Raw genomic sequence first — 16,581 nt, forward strand, 5'->3', positions numbered from 1 at the left:
GGACCTCCTACTTCAGTTTTTAGGGGTCTAGTGGTCAGGGGTTTTCCAGGATATCCCTTTCAAAGTAAAAGGCAAATCATAAAATACACATAAGATAAACGAAACAGTAACTTACAGATTTTCCAAAAGAGATACCTAAAATTGTTCGTAGTGTTTATGTCCTTTGACATAGTGTTTATGTCCTTTGAGATGTTTTCATTGTGCACAGAGTATAAACATAATAAACTAATATGGGACCTCACTACTCATCCATCACAATCCAGTGTTTATTTGTACTGGTTTATTTGTACACTTTTATTTATTTGTGTATATTTGTACACTTTTTTAAATCGCCTGTCTTTCCTCACTGTGATACAAACCACGAAAGTCAGGTCTGTCTTGTTCACTGCTACATCCCTGGCACTTAAAATGTAGTTGATGCTCAAGAAATGTGTTTTGGTGAAATGAATGAAACATACTATACACATAATTTTGGAGCCAGCTACTTTAACCTCCAGACACGTAAGATTATACTCCATCTTTCTTAAAATGCGTCCCTCCAAAAATCATATGAAAGCACTGTTCCCATACTCCAAAGACTATTTCTATGAATGCAGATTCAGAACCAGGAAGCCTTCGTCTTTTGGCAGGCTTCGAGTCTTCCCTTTTGGCTGGTAGTGCCGTAGAGACTACAACAGACACAGCCTTGCGTGGATCATTCTTTAGAGGACCCAACTCACCAAGGACGGGAGAAAGTTGTTCCTAGACAAGCAGCCCAGCCCAGGGCCATGTCCCTCCTTAAGCCACACGGGGACGCTAGAGCGCCACAGTCTGCGCGGGGCCCGGGGCAGCTGGGAGAACGACTCTGGTCGGCCGTATTGACTGCCGGGTGTGGGCGGAGCGAAGGGCGTCCAGGCCGGTGTGGCGGGCAGGAAGTGCGGGTGCGCGCCTGCGCATAGGTCGGGTCGGAGGTGTCAACTGCTTTCGCTTCTGCTTGAGTCAGTCCTCACGGTGACGCTTTTCCCCAGCTTTTCCGAGTAGGATCGTGCCCAGGGGAGGAGGCAGAGTGCGGCAGTGGGGAGGGGGCGGAGCGCAGAGCGCCTGCGGGGGCGCCCGGGCAATGAGTGGGGATCCTTGGGGATGGGGGTACGGGAGGAGGCGTGGGTGGGCGATAAGGCTGCGTGGAGGGGAGGGGCGCGGGGCGCCGGGGCGGGAGACGGAGGGGACCTGTCCTGGGGGACCCCGGTTCTCCCCTAGCCTGGCCCGGGGCACGCCGGTGACCCCGTGTGTCTGCCCCGTGGCAGTACTTTCGTGGGCCGCCTGCCCTCCCCCTCAGCCCGCCCTTCTCCGCGGCTCCGCTTTCAGAGCCGGGTTTCTCACCCGCGTGGCTTCGGGCTCCTCACCCGGCACCTCTGCCGGAGGGGACCGCCTCCCGCCGCGTCAGGCATGCTTCTCTTTCACCCCTTCCCTCTTCAGGAGAAACTGAACACGTTTTCCAGCCTAAACTCGGCAGGGCAAACCAGAACATTCCCCGTCTAAGCAGTTCCGGGGAGTTTTAACAATTTCCTCTTAAACTGGTCTACAGAACTCACTGTATACTGTTTAAATGTCGCCTGTGTGTGGAGCAACAGTTTTATTGTGCCGTGCAATCCTCAACAAGAAATTGTAGTCCAGGGAGATGAAAGTCCCTTATTTGGCATTCAGGCGTTGATCAAGGCCGTGCAGCCCTCGCTAAAAGGATTTAGGTTCATCTCCGTCATTCTCAGCCGGGGTGAAGGGGTGTAGTCTGACATTTGGAAGCTTAAGAACCAAGTCTGCTGCCGTCCAATTCTTTTTTAAAGCCTTCCATCATGTGTGTACTTTGCTTGAATGATTATTTTAAAGTACATGTCCTATTTTTGCCAATCTGACAGCTGTTTCCATAGAAACTAGAGAAGAAATAGTCATTTTCAGCAAGAGTTGTTAAAACTGTCTTCCAGGCTTCAGCTGTGAGTGCCAGTGAGTGCTGCACTTGCTCATTCTGAGATGGTACTTAAAGAATTAAGGATCTGAAATGTTCTTAGAGGCTAACAATCCAAATTGTTTAATTTTCTCACATCATTAATTTTGTAATCCTAGAAGTCTGCCAGCTATGTTTGTTGACCTGCCACAGCTCTTTGAAGAGAATGTGTCAGCCCTGATTTTTTTTTTTCTTATGTGCTCTGTAGTCTAGTGATTGGCTCCTTGAAAACGCATGAATAGATTTCTTCCCTCATTCTTTACCCTTTCTTCAGGATAAACCGGGGATTACAAAATATCAGGCACTGTTTCTATTCAAAATGACACTTGGTTGTCAGTGATAGAAATGATAATGGTTTTAATTATATATGTGTAGTGTTGGGGCTTTTGCTTATACCTTCTGTGTCAGTAGGATTCTTTTAAAATTTTTACACAAGTCATGAGAAATGAGAAGGAGTTTGCTTGTCATGAGCAGAGCTAAGCAGTGTGAATAGATGTACATAGACACAGAGATGAGAGCTTTCTTTTTCTGTGGGGTGTAAGTAAATCAGGGAGTTTGGAATTTAGGAATAGGTGAAGGAGGGTTGGGGAAAGTGCCTGGAGAAGTAGTAGGAGGGCCTGGTTCACCATATGAAGGAGTTTATGGAAGCCATGGAAAACCAACGAAAGTCCAGGCTTGGTGGCTCATGACTGTAATCCCAGCACTTCGCAATGCAGTATGATCAGTTGAGCCCAGGAGTTAAAAACCAGCCTGGGCAACATAGTGATACACCGTGTCTACAGAAAAAATTTAAAAAATTAGCTGGGCTAGCCGGGTGCGGTGCCTCAGGCCTATAATCCCAACACTTTGGGAGACCGAGGTGAGCAGATCACTTGAGGCCAGGAGTTCGAGACCAGCCTGGGCAACTTGGCGAAACCCCGTCTCTACTAAAAATACAAAAATTAGCCAGGTGTGGTAATGCATGCTTGTAATCCCAGCTACTGAGGAGACTGAGGCACGAGAATTGCTTGAACCCAAGAGGCGAGGTTGCAGTGAGCTGAGGTGGCACCACTGCACTCCAGCCTGGGCAACGACAAAGTGAGACCCTGTCTCGAAAAGAAAAGAAAAACAATGGAAATTACAGAAATAGTTGCCTGAGTGGAGGTTTAAAAAAGTAATGATACATCCTGTAGAAATTTGAACTGCACAGAAATATATAAGGTGAAAATACTAATAATCCTTCTTAACCACCATCCTGCCATTCAAAATAATTGTGAATAGTTTGGTGTATCTTTTTTCAGATTTATTTTTGTATATACTAGCATATTTTCTCATTACTATTTTTGCAAATTGGGGATGGTTTTTTAAAATCTGTTTTGTTCTCTGCAGTATCTCTAGCATCCATCATGGTGCCTAGCATTTAGTGGGCACTCATTAAACATTTTCAGAATGAATGAATAATAATACAGTTCACAGGTCAAAAATACAAAATCTGAATGTTTGGTTAAGGTCGTTAAAAATTTTTAAGTTCATTGCCAACATTTAAAAATTGATAAATTTCACCTAAAATCTGAAATTCTGGCTTTACTTAAAAGTTTTGAATCATTTGGCAAGTTCAAATTCCATCATACTGTTTGCACCTCCTTTAGATGGGCATGAATCTGCATTCACATCAATATCACTTTGCTGATATTCACTTGCCTGGACCTTACAAATCTGTACTGTGCAATACAGTAGACACTAGCTACATATGGCCATTTAACTAAGTTAAAAATTTCATTCCTCAGATGCACCAGTCACATTTCAAATGCTCAGTAGCCACATGTAGGGTCTACCTTATTGGACAGTGCAGACATGAACATTTTTATCATTGCAGAAAGGTCTGTTGTATGGTGCTTCTTTAGACGTTTGAGTTTGCCACCTCTGCTATACAGAAGTTTTTAGGTAGCATTTATTATTATTTTTTAATTTGTATATCCCTTTGCCAGAGATTGCTATCTTTTAAATCTTTTAAAGATTTACAGATCACCATGTCATTTTTAAAATGATTACATGATATTTACCAGGGTAGGACTGTATGTTAATTGTTGGGGTAGGATTCTGTTGCCAGGGTTTGCATTTTAGAAATAATGTTTTAGCTCTAGTTTGGGGTCAAACTGGAGTGGGAGGGGTTAGTGGTGAAATAAGGCAGGGAGATTAGGTGGGTAGTGATCAACACCATAAGACCACAGAGCCCAGGAAAGGCTAGAATGAGATAAGAAGGAGGTGGAATTGACATGACTGATTTAATGTGGGCTGAGATATTTTGGATGCCAAAGTTGCTGTAGAGATAATCCAGTATTTCTGGAACTGATTAAATGTTGAAAATTGGTAAATTTGGCTTTGCAAAGTGTAGGAGGAACCCTCAGCTAGTTCCAGTAAACAACATGTATAATATTAAAATGCTGTCAATTTACAAAAACAAATGTATAACTGTTTTATACCATGTAAACGTCTTAGAGATCATTTATTTGCAGAATACAGAAACTCATAGAAGAAAGGGCATTATTTTGGGGATAAAGTAAAAGCTCATGAAGCTCAATTAAGTGTAGGAAGTATAATGGTTTCATGGGAATCAGGGAGGTCTTACTCTCATGTTCACTCTGGCTTCGTGGTCTCTCACTTATCTTCTGTCTACACTTATATTCCATTGTCTTTTCTGTGGATCCACTTTTTTTTTTTTTTTTTTAAAACTTTTTGTTTGTAGTTCTTGCTTATATATTGCTTTGTTTAGCCATAGCACCCGCTGTAGACCCAACTTACACATGCCTTTATATTCCTGTGCAGATTACTGTTTTATGTAAAATCTTTTTAGTGTCAAATACCTACTCCTAGCTCTGTAGCTAATGGTAGGGGTTGCTAGGGATGAATGTGGCCGTCTAAGCCCGTCCCCTAAACTGAGGCTGTAAGATGCACATTTGGAAAAGGAGTTATGCTTGGGCAAGTGTCTGAAGCTTATCTACTACAGTAAATCATCAGATTTGAGGTCAAGGAAAGAAAGTGGGCTTGTGTTGTTTTTGCAGTTTGACTTCTAGAAGAAGACTTTACATTTAAACCTTAATACACTTTCCCATTTAAAACAGTTCTCTCCATTTTTTTTTGTCTTTCTGCATCTGCCTAAATGGCATGAAAAATAATTGCTGCCTTCCTGAACTCTTCAGCTACTCATGGATGTCTTTTTAAAAATGCATACAGTATGTAGTATTTAATAATTGAATTTTATTATCCCCCAATAGTCTTACTTAGGTTCAGTTTTGTCTCCCCAACTAGATTATAACCTCCACGAGAGCAGGACTATATTCTGTGCTGCATAACTCTCACGGCCCCTAGCCAATGAAAACCTTACTAGCTACTCCAGTATGAATTGCGAAATGACTTCTAGGCTTAAATTATTTTACCGCTTTTCAGCTTGGTTCAAAAAAGTAAAAACAAAGTATCTTGTTAATAATGTCAAACTATTATATATCAGCCTAGACTTTACTAATTTAAAATTGGTAGTATTTCAAAAAGGGTTAACTCGAAGTTAATGTTTTACTTAGCGTGCCCTTTATTAACATTATACATTAACAATGCAAGGGCAGGATGTATGAATTACATAAAAAATAAATTTGAGTAATTTTCAAATAGTTTGATATATAGATAATACTATTAAAACTGGTAGTGGTAGTCCTGAAGCATCTTTCTAGATAATATCATATTAGCTTAGGTTGAGTTTTACATATTTTTTTCCCAACTTTTATATGAAGATTTTGAAACATGCAGAAAAATTTAAGGAACACATATGTAACTATCACTGAGATACAATGATTGCTGATATTTTGTTTATTGACCTTATATCCTTTGTGTGTGTACATTTGCTGTACAATTTGAAAGTGAGTTTTATTTATCATGAACAGATCCTTCAGCAAGTATCTCAGGAATAAAATAGTCACATAACCACAATATTATCACCTAAGAAAATAATAATTACATAAAAGAACTTGAAATTCAGTTCATATTTAGATTCCCTCAATCTGGGTTTTTTTGTTTTTGGTTTTTGGGTTTTTTTTTTTTTTTTTTTGACAGGTTCTCGTTCTGTTGCCCAGGCCGGAGTGTAGTGGCACAATTTTGGCTCACTGCAGTCTCTGCCTCCCAGGTTCAAGTGATTCTCCTGACTCAGCCTCCCAAGTAGCTGGGTTTACAGGCAAGCACCACCCTTTGTAATCTCTTCCCGTGCTCCTTTTTTCCTACAACTCCTCAAGCAGTGACTGATCTCTCTGTCACTATGGATTAGTTTGCATTTTTTGCAGTTTATATTATAGAGATGGAATCAGAGTATGTACTTTTTTGTGTTTTTCGTGGTTTTTTTTTTTTTTTTTTTTTTGAGACAGAGTCTCACTCTGTTGCCCTGGCTGGAATGCAGTGGTGCCGTCTCAGCTCACTGCAACCTCCGCCTCCTAGGTTCAAATGATTCTTCTGCCTCAGCCTCCCGAGTAGCTGGGATTACAGGCAAGTGCCACCACACCTGGCTAATTTTTGTATTTTTAGTAGAGACAGGGTTTCACATTGCTGGCCAGGCTGGCCTCGAACGCCTGACCTCAAATGATCCACCTGCCTCGGCCTCCCAGTGTGCTGGGATTACAGGCGTGAGCCACCATGCCCAGCCTTTTTTGTGTTTTTCAGTGAATGTATACAGTTCATCTAAGATGTCAAGTTTAAGATTTTATCTTTCATTGATTTTAAGAAGTTACGTGTCTTGTAGTTTTTTTCCTTTGTGTTTCTTTTGTGTAGGGTTTGTTAAACTTTTTGAATTTGTGGTTGTATAGTTTTCATCAAGTTTGGAAAACTTTTGGCCATTATTTCAAGTGTTTTTTTTTTTTTCTGTCTACACCTCCCCCCCGCTTTTTGGGGACTTCAGTTAGATGAATATTAGGCCACTTGAAGTTATTGCATACCTCATTGATGCCCTGTGCCTTTTTTTATTATTGTATTTTCTCTCTGCATTTCATTTTAGATGGTTTCTATTGATATGTCTTCAAAGTCACAAATCTTTATTTCCACAGTGTTAATCTGCTATTAGTCTCATCCAGTATGTTTTTCATCTTAGATCTTACAGTTTTCTTGTTTAAAAGTTTAGGTCTTTTAAAGAAATATATTACATATCTCTACATAACATGCTCATATTTTCCTTTAGCTTCTTAAACATGTGCAGTATAGTTACAATAACTAATATCCTTGTCTACTAATGCTGTTATTTGTTTATTTAGGAGTTAGTTTCCACTGATTGATATTTCTTCAATTATGGATCACATATCTTGCTTCTTGCATGCTTGGTGATTTTTAATTGTAAATTGCACCTTGTTAAGTGCTAAATAGTTTTGTGTCCTAATACCTGTTGAGATTTTTTTTTTTTTTCCTGAGATGCAGTTGTTGCTTGGAAGCATTTAATCTTTTTGGGTGTTGCTTTTAATATTTGTTAGGTGGGGCCAGAGCAGCTTTCGGCCTCGGACTAATCTTTCTCTAATGTTGAGGCAAAACCCTTCTGAGTACTCTGCCCACGAATGATAAGGTTTTCTACTTTGAGTGGGGGGGGAATAGGCAGTATACCATGCCCTGTGTGAGCCTTTTATATTGTTCCCTCCAATCTTTTCAGGTGGTTCTTTCCCAGCTCCAGGGGATTTTCTTACACATATACCCAGACAGGACTCAGCTGAATATGGGAGGGGGATTCTCTGCAGAACTCTAGAGTTATTTCTCTGTGCAGCTCTTGTCTTCTCTTGTCCTCTGTCCTGTGAGCTCTAGCAACCTTGGTTTACTTGACCTCCCAGCTTTATCTCTTCGATTTAGGGGAGCCACTGGGCTCCACCTAGGTTTACCCTGTCTGCACTGTGGCCTGGAAGCACTCTCCAGGCAATAAGCTAGGACAGTTGTAGGGCTCTGTTTCACATCTCTTAGGGATCACTGTTCTTCATTGCCTAATGTCCAGTGCATTTTATAAGTTAGATTTTACTGTTCTGTATTACATGCTTCCTTCCAGTTATTGCAAACTGATAAAATTTTACTATTGTTTTTATCTAATCCACTTTATTGCTCAAATAATTTGCTGTTAAAATAAAAATGGCTCTTCCCTAACTAAAAATTAAAAATGAAATGAAAAAAATTCAAGCTTCTAAAGTAAACGTTGCATAGTAAATGTCGTGTTATGTATACTCTGGTTTATCTTGCTGAAAGGCGTTGCTCTAGGGGTGATGAGTTGAAACCCAAGGTAATTTAGCCTGAGATGTGTTAGAAGAACAACTGACACACCTATTTAATAAGTGTTATAGTCCCAGTTTGGTAAGTAAATATTTTCCACAGATATTTATAGTTTTTTTTGTGTTTCAGGTAATCAAGTGAAAAAATGAGCTTCATCTGTGGATTGCAGTCTGCTGCTAGAAACCATGTTTTCTTCCGATTTAATTCACTGTCTAACTGGAGAAAATGTAACACATTAGCACCAACCTCACAGGGCTGTCATCAAGTACAAGTTAACCATATAGTAAATAAGTATCAGGGACTGGGAGTAAATCAGTGTGATAGGTGGACTTTTCTGCCTGGAAACTTTCATTTTTATAGGACTTTTAACAACAAAAGAACAGGAGGCCTCTCAGGTACCAAAAGTAAGGAAACTTGGAGGATTACCAGCAAATGTACTGTATGGAATGATGCTTTGTCAAGACAGCTACTAATAAAAGAAGTTACAGCAGTCCCTGGTCTGTCAGTATTGCATCCTCTAAGCCCTTCTCCCATAAGAGCTATTAGGAATTTCCACACTTCTCCACGGTTTCAAGCTGCTCCGGTTCCTCTCTTGTTGATGGTTCTTAAACCAGTACAGAAGTTATTTGCAATCATTGTAGGCAGGTAAAATGCTTTTTTAGAAAAATAAACTTTTGTATTAACTTTTTGCATTAATATTTTGTGTTATATTAACTTTTAGAAATTAATTTTTTTATTTATAAAACTGTACTTTTAAAGAAACCTTGTCAGATGCCCTGTCTCCCCCCATTTAGCTCAAAGTGAAGTTTCTAAACGGTAGGTCCTGCCCAATTTTGTTGTGTATGATTTAATAATCTTGAAACAATTTCCTGCATACTAATTTATGGTATAGAATATGATCTCTTTAAAAAGTTATTCTTACATTTTGTATACGCATTAAAAACATCTTATATTTATGATTACAAGATCTTAGGATATATGGATCAGAAGTGTTGGTTATCACTTATATATAAGAAGAGTACTTACAAACATTTCTTTTTAATTTGTGGAATTTAAGGCAGCAAATCATAAAACTGAGGAACTTTGCTTATATAAGGGTGGGCCCACTCCTAGTTAACTCTTAAGTCATTAATGCTTCTTTTCTTTCTATTCTGTTCCCAACAAAATCTTTGTTTTTTTTCTTGATGATCCTTTATAATAATATTTTCACAGCTTGATAGTGCTTTAACCCTTTTTCTCTTATTTGTTTTATGAAGATTGAAGAAAGCTAATCACTGTTTCTTCATAAAGCTTTCTTGTGTTTGATGACTGTGAAGTCCCTTCTAGCCTTCTTACTACCCCATGAACCAAACCAGTTTGCTTTTGATCAAAAACCAAGAACTTCTATTTGTAACTTATTGTGTTTTTCTTGATTTGGTGTTGGCACCCAAAAGTGATACAGCTGTATTGACTATTGGTTGAAGTAATATGCTCATCCCAGGTTCTTGGGATGCTCTTTCTGATTTCTAATATGTCCTCATCCTTTTAAATTATTTATTTGTAACTTTCTTGTTTTCGTTACTATTGTTGATCACCTAACATTTTTCACGTAGAATATGTCTTTCATACATTTTCATACATTTATTTCATACATTTTAAATAAAGGATAATGTCATGTAAAGGATAATGTCATGTAAAGGATAATGTCATGTAAAGTTTTAAATAGGAAATAAGTATACTCGATAGTTTGGGATGTGTCACTTCACAAAGAGAACTTTAAGAAGTTGTAAAATAAATTTTTGTCAAAAGATTGATGTATATATGGTAAATTTTTGTTGTGATTTTACAGATCAACTTGTTGTGATTTTACAGATCAACTCACAAGGAAAATTTTTGTCCCAGTATTGAAAACATTGCTTGTTGTCAAAATGTTTCTGAACACTGCTAAGCGGCAGAGAGTATTGTTGCCTGGTAGAAATTGGACCTTTTCAGATGTTATCTATAAAATCTCCCACTTTCTTATGAGTACCTATGATCTTGTTATCTCTCCTTTTTCATGTTCTAAAGAGGATAGTGGAGTTTCTGCTACTGAGCACTATTTATTTCCAAAATGAACGCTGAGGCAGTTTCCCTTGTACGTTGTTGAATCACTGGCAAATTGTGTTGGAGGTCTGAGGAGCAGTGGGAAAAATAGTGGTTCCAGGTATAGATTTATTGTACTCTAACCTCTTACATAATTATTTAGGCATTTATCCCTATTAAGTGGCTAAGTGGTCACACTCTGGAATGTCATTGCCTTCATTGCTTGGTTTTCCTTTTATTACCTCGGTGGCCATGGACAAGTTACCTAACAATTTTCTCTTCTGTAACAGGGTTATTATGAAGATTAAATGAGATTATATATATATATATATACACACACACACAGAGAGAGAGAGAGAGAGAGGGAGAGAATTTTGCATGTACTAGATAGTAATAAATATTAGCCAGTGGTAGTTATAGTAAACTAGCATCTCATTTAGTGTTTATCCTTAAAATAGGTGAAGAAGAAAATTTCAATGAGTATTAGAATTTTTTAACTGTAACTTTACATCTTTGATTATTTTTCATCATTTAGCTAAGAATTTTATTAATTGGAAAAGCGATGTATTCAGCGAAATATATCATACAAATTCAGGTGTTTGAGGACATAAAATTCTAGTGTATGCATTTGAGCTTTAGTGATATGTGCTGGAATGATTATCAGAACTTTGAATTTTTCTTTTTGCTTTAGGGGCATAAGGAAATGGTGGCAGGCACTTCCTCCTAACAAGAAGGAGCTATTTAAAGAAAATATAAGGAAGAATAAATGGAAGCTATTCCTTGGTTTGAGTAGCTTCGGATTGCTCTTTGTGGTGTTTTATTTTACTCACCTGGAAGTAAGTCCAATCACAGGAAGGAGCAAGCTACTATTATTGGGGAAAGAGCAGTTCAGACTTTTATCAGAACTGGAATATGAAGCAGTAAGTAGTAAGAGTTGTTTTTAATTAGACTGCTTAATATAACACTCAAAGTAGGAAAGTATCTTAAATGTGAAAGATATGTTGTTTTTTAATTTTAGTCTTTGATATGAAATTAGCATTTTTTTTTCCCGGAGACCTCAGACCTTTCACACTTAGTATTCCTACTGCCTACATTGCTTTTCCTGGTATTCGCCCAGCTAACTCCTGCTCAGTACATTTCACCTTAAATGTCGCTTTTCTTAGGAAAGCCTTCCTTGATTATCCAGACTGGGTTAGGCAGGGTGACTGGATCAGGCCCTAGGAGGTATCCTTCATACCGACTGAATTATGAACCAGCTCATTTGTAGTTGTGCCCATTGCTTGGCTTTACTGGGGTTAGGTCTCCTAGGCTTTTTTCCTCTGCATACTGTACTTTTCCTTCAAAGCACTCATGAGAGTAACATAATTATTTGCATAATTATTTTTTTGATAGTCTGTCTTCCTTGTTAGACTAAGCTTCATGGGGGCAGGGATCTTACCTGTTTTGTTTATGGTTTTATTTTAAATACTAACACAGTATATAAGAGTAGAGCTTAGTATATATTTATTGAATAAATAGATTTATAGTCAGAATTCTTATACCTTGAAAATCAAGTAATATAAGATTTTTTTTCCAAACATCAGTTTTAGCAATTTATTATATTTTTTGAATCCAAATTTAAGTTGTAATTTAGAAGTCTTACCTCTTTGGAAAGTATAGTAACTCAGGTAGTTAAACATTTTGTACCCTAGTGAGTTTCTTAGGGACAGAGGTCATTTTCTCTCCAGTTCATAGCACATACACATGTTATGTGCCCTGTGGCTCAATTAATATTTGTTGAATTCATATCCAGTAGCCTCACTTGACAGCTTTGGCATGGCTAAATCTTTTTTTTTTTTTGAGACAGAGACTTGCTCTGTCACCCAGGCTGTACTGCAGTGGTGCCATCTTGGCTCACTGCAACCTCCGCCTTACAGGTTCAAATTATTCTCCGGCCTCAGCCTCCAGAGTAGCTGGGACTACAGACGTGCACCACCATGCCTGGCTAATTTTTTTGTATTTTTAGTAGAGACGAGGTTTCACCATGTTGACCAGGATGGTCTCGAACTCCTGACCTCAGGTGATCCACCTGTCTTGGCCTCCCAAAATGCTGAGATTACAGGTGTGAGCCACTGCACCCAGCATGGTTAAATCTTTTTATTCCAAATGAACTTCTGAGTTTGTCAATGGAAAGTTACTATGAAAAAAAAGAAATAATGTTTTCTTAGTTTAAAAATTGTTTTTAATCCAGGCAAGACCAATCTCTTGTAGTAGAGTATATACAGAGATTTGAGATGTTTCTTAGGATTTTGTTGGAGGCAGGTTTAAGGAAAGTGTTCTGGAAAGATTGAGACAGGCCTAGTATTAGTGCATCTTTTACCATTCACATTGCTAAGAAATTTTTTAAAATTTATATATATCTGTATACGTGTATATACATATAGACATAGATGCATTTTTCTTTTTTGCTCATATTAGCTACAAATGTAATACCTGTGTGATAGGAAAATTTAAACACATGTTCTTATAGGGGTATTATAAAGTGCTATAATTACATTTATTGTTTTATCTACTTCAGAAGAGTTAATAGTGGGGGTTTTTGTTTGTTTTAGGCAGTTCACATTGGTGAATTATGCTTAAGTCTTTAAGATAAAGACTACTTGTAAGTTCATATTCTATAAAATAATGTCTTTGTAATGCGTCTCAAGGAGAAAAGTTACTAACTTGTTGATTCTTTTTTTTTTGAGACTGAGTCTCACCTCTGTCACCCAGTCTGGAGTACATGGAGTACAGTGGTGGGGCTATCTTGGCTCACTGCAGCCTCCGCCTCCAGGGTTCAAGTGATTCTCCTGCCTCAGCCTCCCGAGTAGCTGGGACTACAGGCGTGTGCCACCACACCTGGCCAATTTTTGTATTTTTAGTAGAGATGGGGTTTCATCCATGTTGGCCAGGATGGTCTCGATCTCCTGACCTCGTGATCTGCCCACCTCCTAAAGTGCTGGGATTACAGGCATGAGCTACCCTGCCCAGCCACTTGTTGATTCTTAAGTGAAAAAAAGCATACACTTTATGAAAGTTAAAGTAATATTTCAGAACATTTTTAATTTTCTCAGTACACTTGAAAGCGCTCATGAATATAACTTCAGAAAAAGTATCTTCTGTGGTGGCTAGTCTTAATCAGCATCTTGTAGAGACAGTGATAATGCTCATTAGTTCTGAGATTTCAGTAATTTCCTTGCAATCTGTGAATAAAACACCTTAAAATTAATGAAATGTCTATTTTGGTAGTTTAACTTTCTTATTAAGTATAGGGTGTTTTTCTGTTCAATGCATTGTGAATTTAATTTTCTTCTGTATTTTACTTAGATGAAATCTTAAGTTCTCTAGGCTCTCCTTTTCTTTTCTTTTCTTTTCTTTTCCTTTCGAGATGGGATCTCATTCTGTCACCCAGGTTGGAGTTGGAGTGCAGTGGCAAGATCTCAGCTCACTGCAACCTCCGCCTCCTAGACTCAAGCGATCCTCCCACTTCAGCCTCCCATGTAGCTGGGAACACAGGTGCATGCCACCACGCCTGGCTAATTTTTTGTGTTTTCGGTAGAGACGGGGTTTCACCGTGTTGCCCAGGCTGGTCTTGAACTTCTGAGCTGAGGTGTTCCTCCTGCCTTGGCCTCCCCTAGTTCTGGGATTACAGGCATGAGCCATCTTGCCTGGCCTAGGCAGTGTTTTCTAAAATGTTTAGGGAAGTGGAAATAATACTTAAGTATTCGTTTGTAGTTTAATCAAAAAGAGTGAAATTTTGATGTCAATCTATTCATAAAAAAATCTTAGTATTAGAATTTATTCCTTTGTGAGAAACCACATTGTCTTTGCATGAATAATTCAGATTTGAGAAATTTGAGTGCTTAATATATACAGATTTTTATATAATTAAAACTTAAAATGTTCAACAATAAGTAGCCATATAACTTTCCATGAAGCAGAGTAAGCATTTTGTAGTGCTCTTTTAAAATAAGAAGTAATTTTTAATCTTTCAGTGGATGGAAGAATTTAAAAATGATATGCTAACTGAGAAAGATGCCCGATACCTGGCTGTTAAAGAAGTGCTTTGTCATCTAATTGAATGCAATAAAGATGTTCCAGGGATCTCTCAGATCAATTGGGTTATTCATGTGGTTGATTCCCCAATTATTAATGCCTTCGTGCTTCCAGTAAGTAAATGTTCTCTAACGCATTATAATTGTTAAATTTATTGTCCTTATTTTTTATGATGTTCTAATTGCTTACATTATTTTCTTTGTGGTGCAGAATGGACAAATGTTTGTTTTCACTGGATTTTTAAATAGTGTAACCGATATTCATCAACTTTCTTTCCTTCTGGGCCATGAAATAGCACATGCAGTACTTGGGCATGCTGTAAGTACCTAAAATGAATGTTCAGGTTTGGAAAAACTGCTTTGAAGTTAACAAGTTAAATCTTTTAAAGAACTGATTTTTTTCAGGTTTTTTAAAAATGATAGACTTTTAGTTTTGAGTAATTGCCTTAATCTGCTACCTGAAAAAAACATGATTGGCTAATTTTGAGAATTTTTATGGTCTTTAGTATTTGATACTGAATAAGATTTTTCTTAAATACTATTTTTATCACCTGTCTCTTTTGCTAAAAAGTAATTATTCTCAACCCCTAATTATTTCAAATTAAATTTTAAACTTTCTGTAATTATTAATATACTTGTAATCTAGTCAGAAAATTAATTGTAGGGAAGTGATATTACTATTTAAGTGGGTAAATCATCTTTTTTTTATTCATTCTCAGAGGATAGCTTGGAGCATCTTTGAAAATGTCTAGAATGATGTGTCATGTGTAATTAATGCAGAGTAATAACAATACCTTGCCATTTTACAGTTTACTGAGCTTTTTAGTATATGTAGCTTCTCATTCATAATTTTAATACCTAATGAGGTATGTATTTATTATTACTATTTTATATAAGAGAAAACTAATGTTTAGAAAACCAGTAACATGACTAACCTGACAAAGTAACCGAATTGGGACTTTAACCTGGGTCTTCTGTATGTTAGTCCAGTGTTTCTTCCTTTCACCATAGTTACCTGGTTTTTAGCAGTGCTTTTCTTATAGATCATAGAATTCAAGTTGATGTATGCTCCTGTGAATACATGTCTGTTCATCTTGATATAAGTCCAGAAAAATAACACATCTGTTTCACACATTTTTTAAATTGTTATTCATTTAAAAATATAAATGGCTCTTTTGTCTACATTAGAGAGAAGTATTTTTTAAATTGTAAATGCAAAGGTACATAGTGAAGTGACTGAAATGCTAAATCAGAAATACAAGTAACATTAACTTCAAATGTAAATGATAATGATTCTAATCCTTCTAAGAGTCATCTCAAATTCTACCTATTCCTTAGACTATTAATAAGATGAGATGGGCTAAATTGTTTTTCTGAAACACCGAAAGTAATTATCTCTTTGATTTCTCCTGAGTTACAGGAAGATTTTAAAAACATTTTTCTTGACTGGATGCAGTGGCTTACACCTGTAATCCCAGCACTTTGGGAGGCTGAGGCAGGAGTATTGCTTGAGCCCAGGAGTTTGAAACTGGCCTGGGCAACATAGACTCAGTCTGTACAGAAAAATTTAAAAAATTAGCTGAGCATGGTGGCTCACACCAGTAGTTCCAGCTGCTCTGGAGCCTGAGGCAGGAGGATTGCTTGAGCCTGGGAGATCAAGGCTACAGTGAGCCATGATTGCACCACTGCACTCTAGCCTGGGTGACAGAGTGAGACACTGTCTCAAACAAAAAAGTAAGAAAAAAAATCTTTTTTTCTTAAACAAATATACACAAGAATACATCTAAGCAGTGTTATTATATGCACTCTAATATCTTTCAAATAATGGCTTCATAACTGCAAAATGAGTTTTGGCCATTTTAGCATTTGAAAGGTGTTACTATTCAGTACATTTGTTTTTCAGGCATCTAGTTGAGTGCCTCATATTCAGTGTATTGTCATCTCTATCAGTGCAAGAACAGTAGTAGATGAGATGTAAAAAGCAAACAGCAGCCTTAAAAATAGAACATAGTTATTAATATGTTTTTGCAGAGATCTTAAATATTGTCAGCACAATATTTTCTCTTTTGGGAGTCTCAATTTTGATTTTGTCTAGGCTTTTATGTTTTCTTTATTCTACAAATACAGGTTTTTGTGTGTGTATTTCCAGTTTTCTAAGACTGTATAATAGCAATTATATTCTTTAATAACAAGGGCTTTCTCTTCTATAACAACTTC

At 37.6% G+C, this 16,581-nt stretch overlaps 1 protein-coding gene across 7 annotated transcripts in view; it reads left to right on the forward strand.

Annotated features, from left to right (window-relative positions):
• The first annotated feature begins 479 nt into the window (after positions 1 to 479).
• OMA1 (OMA1 zinc metallopeptidase) overlaps positions 480 to 16,581 on the forward strand; it is a 282,334-nt gene continuing 266,232 nt past the window's right edge. For 3 of the 7 annotated variants that reach the window (XM_054534008.2, XM_054534010.2, XM_054534014.1), the window contains exons 1-5: positions 880 to 977; positions 8,360 to 8,875; positions 10,983 to 11,211; positions 14,305 to 14,478; positions 14,576 to 14,683. In XM_054534008.2, coding sequence (XP_054389983.1) covers positions 8,376 to 8,875; positions 10,983 to 11,211; positions 14,305 to 14,478; positions 14,576 to 14,683 — 1,011 coding nt within the window. In that variant the 5' untranslated portion in view covers positions 880 to 977; positions 8,360 to 8,375. Of the gene's footprint in view, positions 1,017 to 1,206; positions 5,191 to 8,359; positions 8,876 to 10,982; positions 11,212 to 14,304; positions 14,479 to 14,575; positions 14,684 to 16,581 lie in introns of those variants that run through there. The other 4 variants (XM_009249734.4, XM_009249729.4, XM_009249738.4 and 1 more) reach the window with 4 other exon arrangements.

The sequence above is a fragment of the Pongo abelii genome, chromosome 1 (genome assembly GCF_028885655.2).
Source record: "Pongo abelii isolate AG06213 chromosome 1, NHGRI_mPonAbe1-v2.0_pri, whole genome shotgun sequence".
Classification (NCBI taxonomy): Eukaryota; Metazoa; Chordata; class Mammalia; order Primates; family Hominidae; genus Pongo; species Pongo abelii.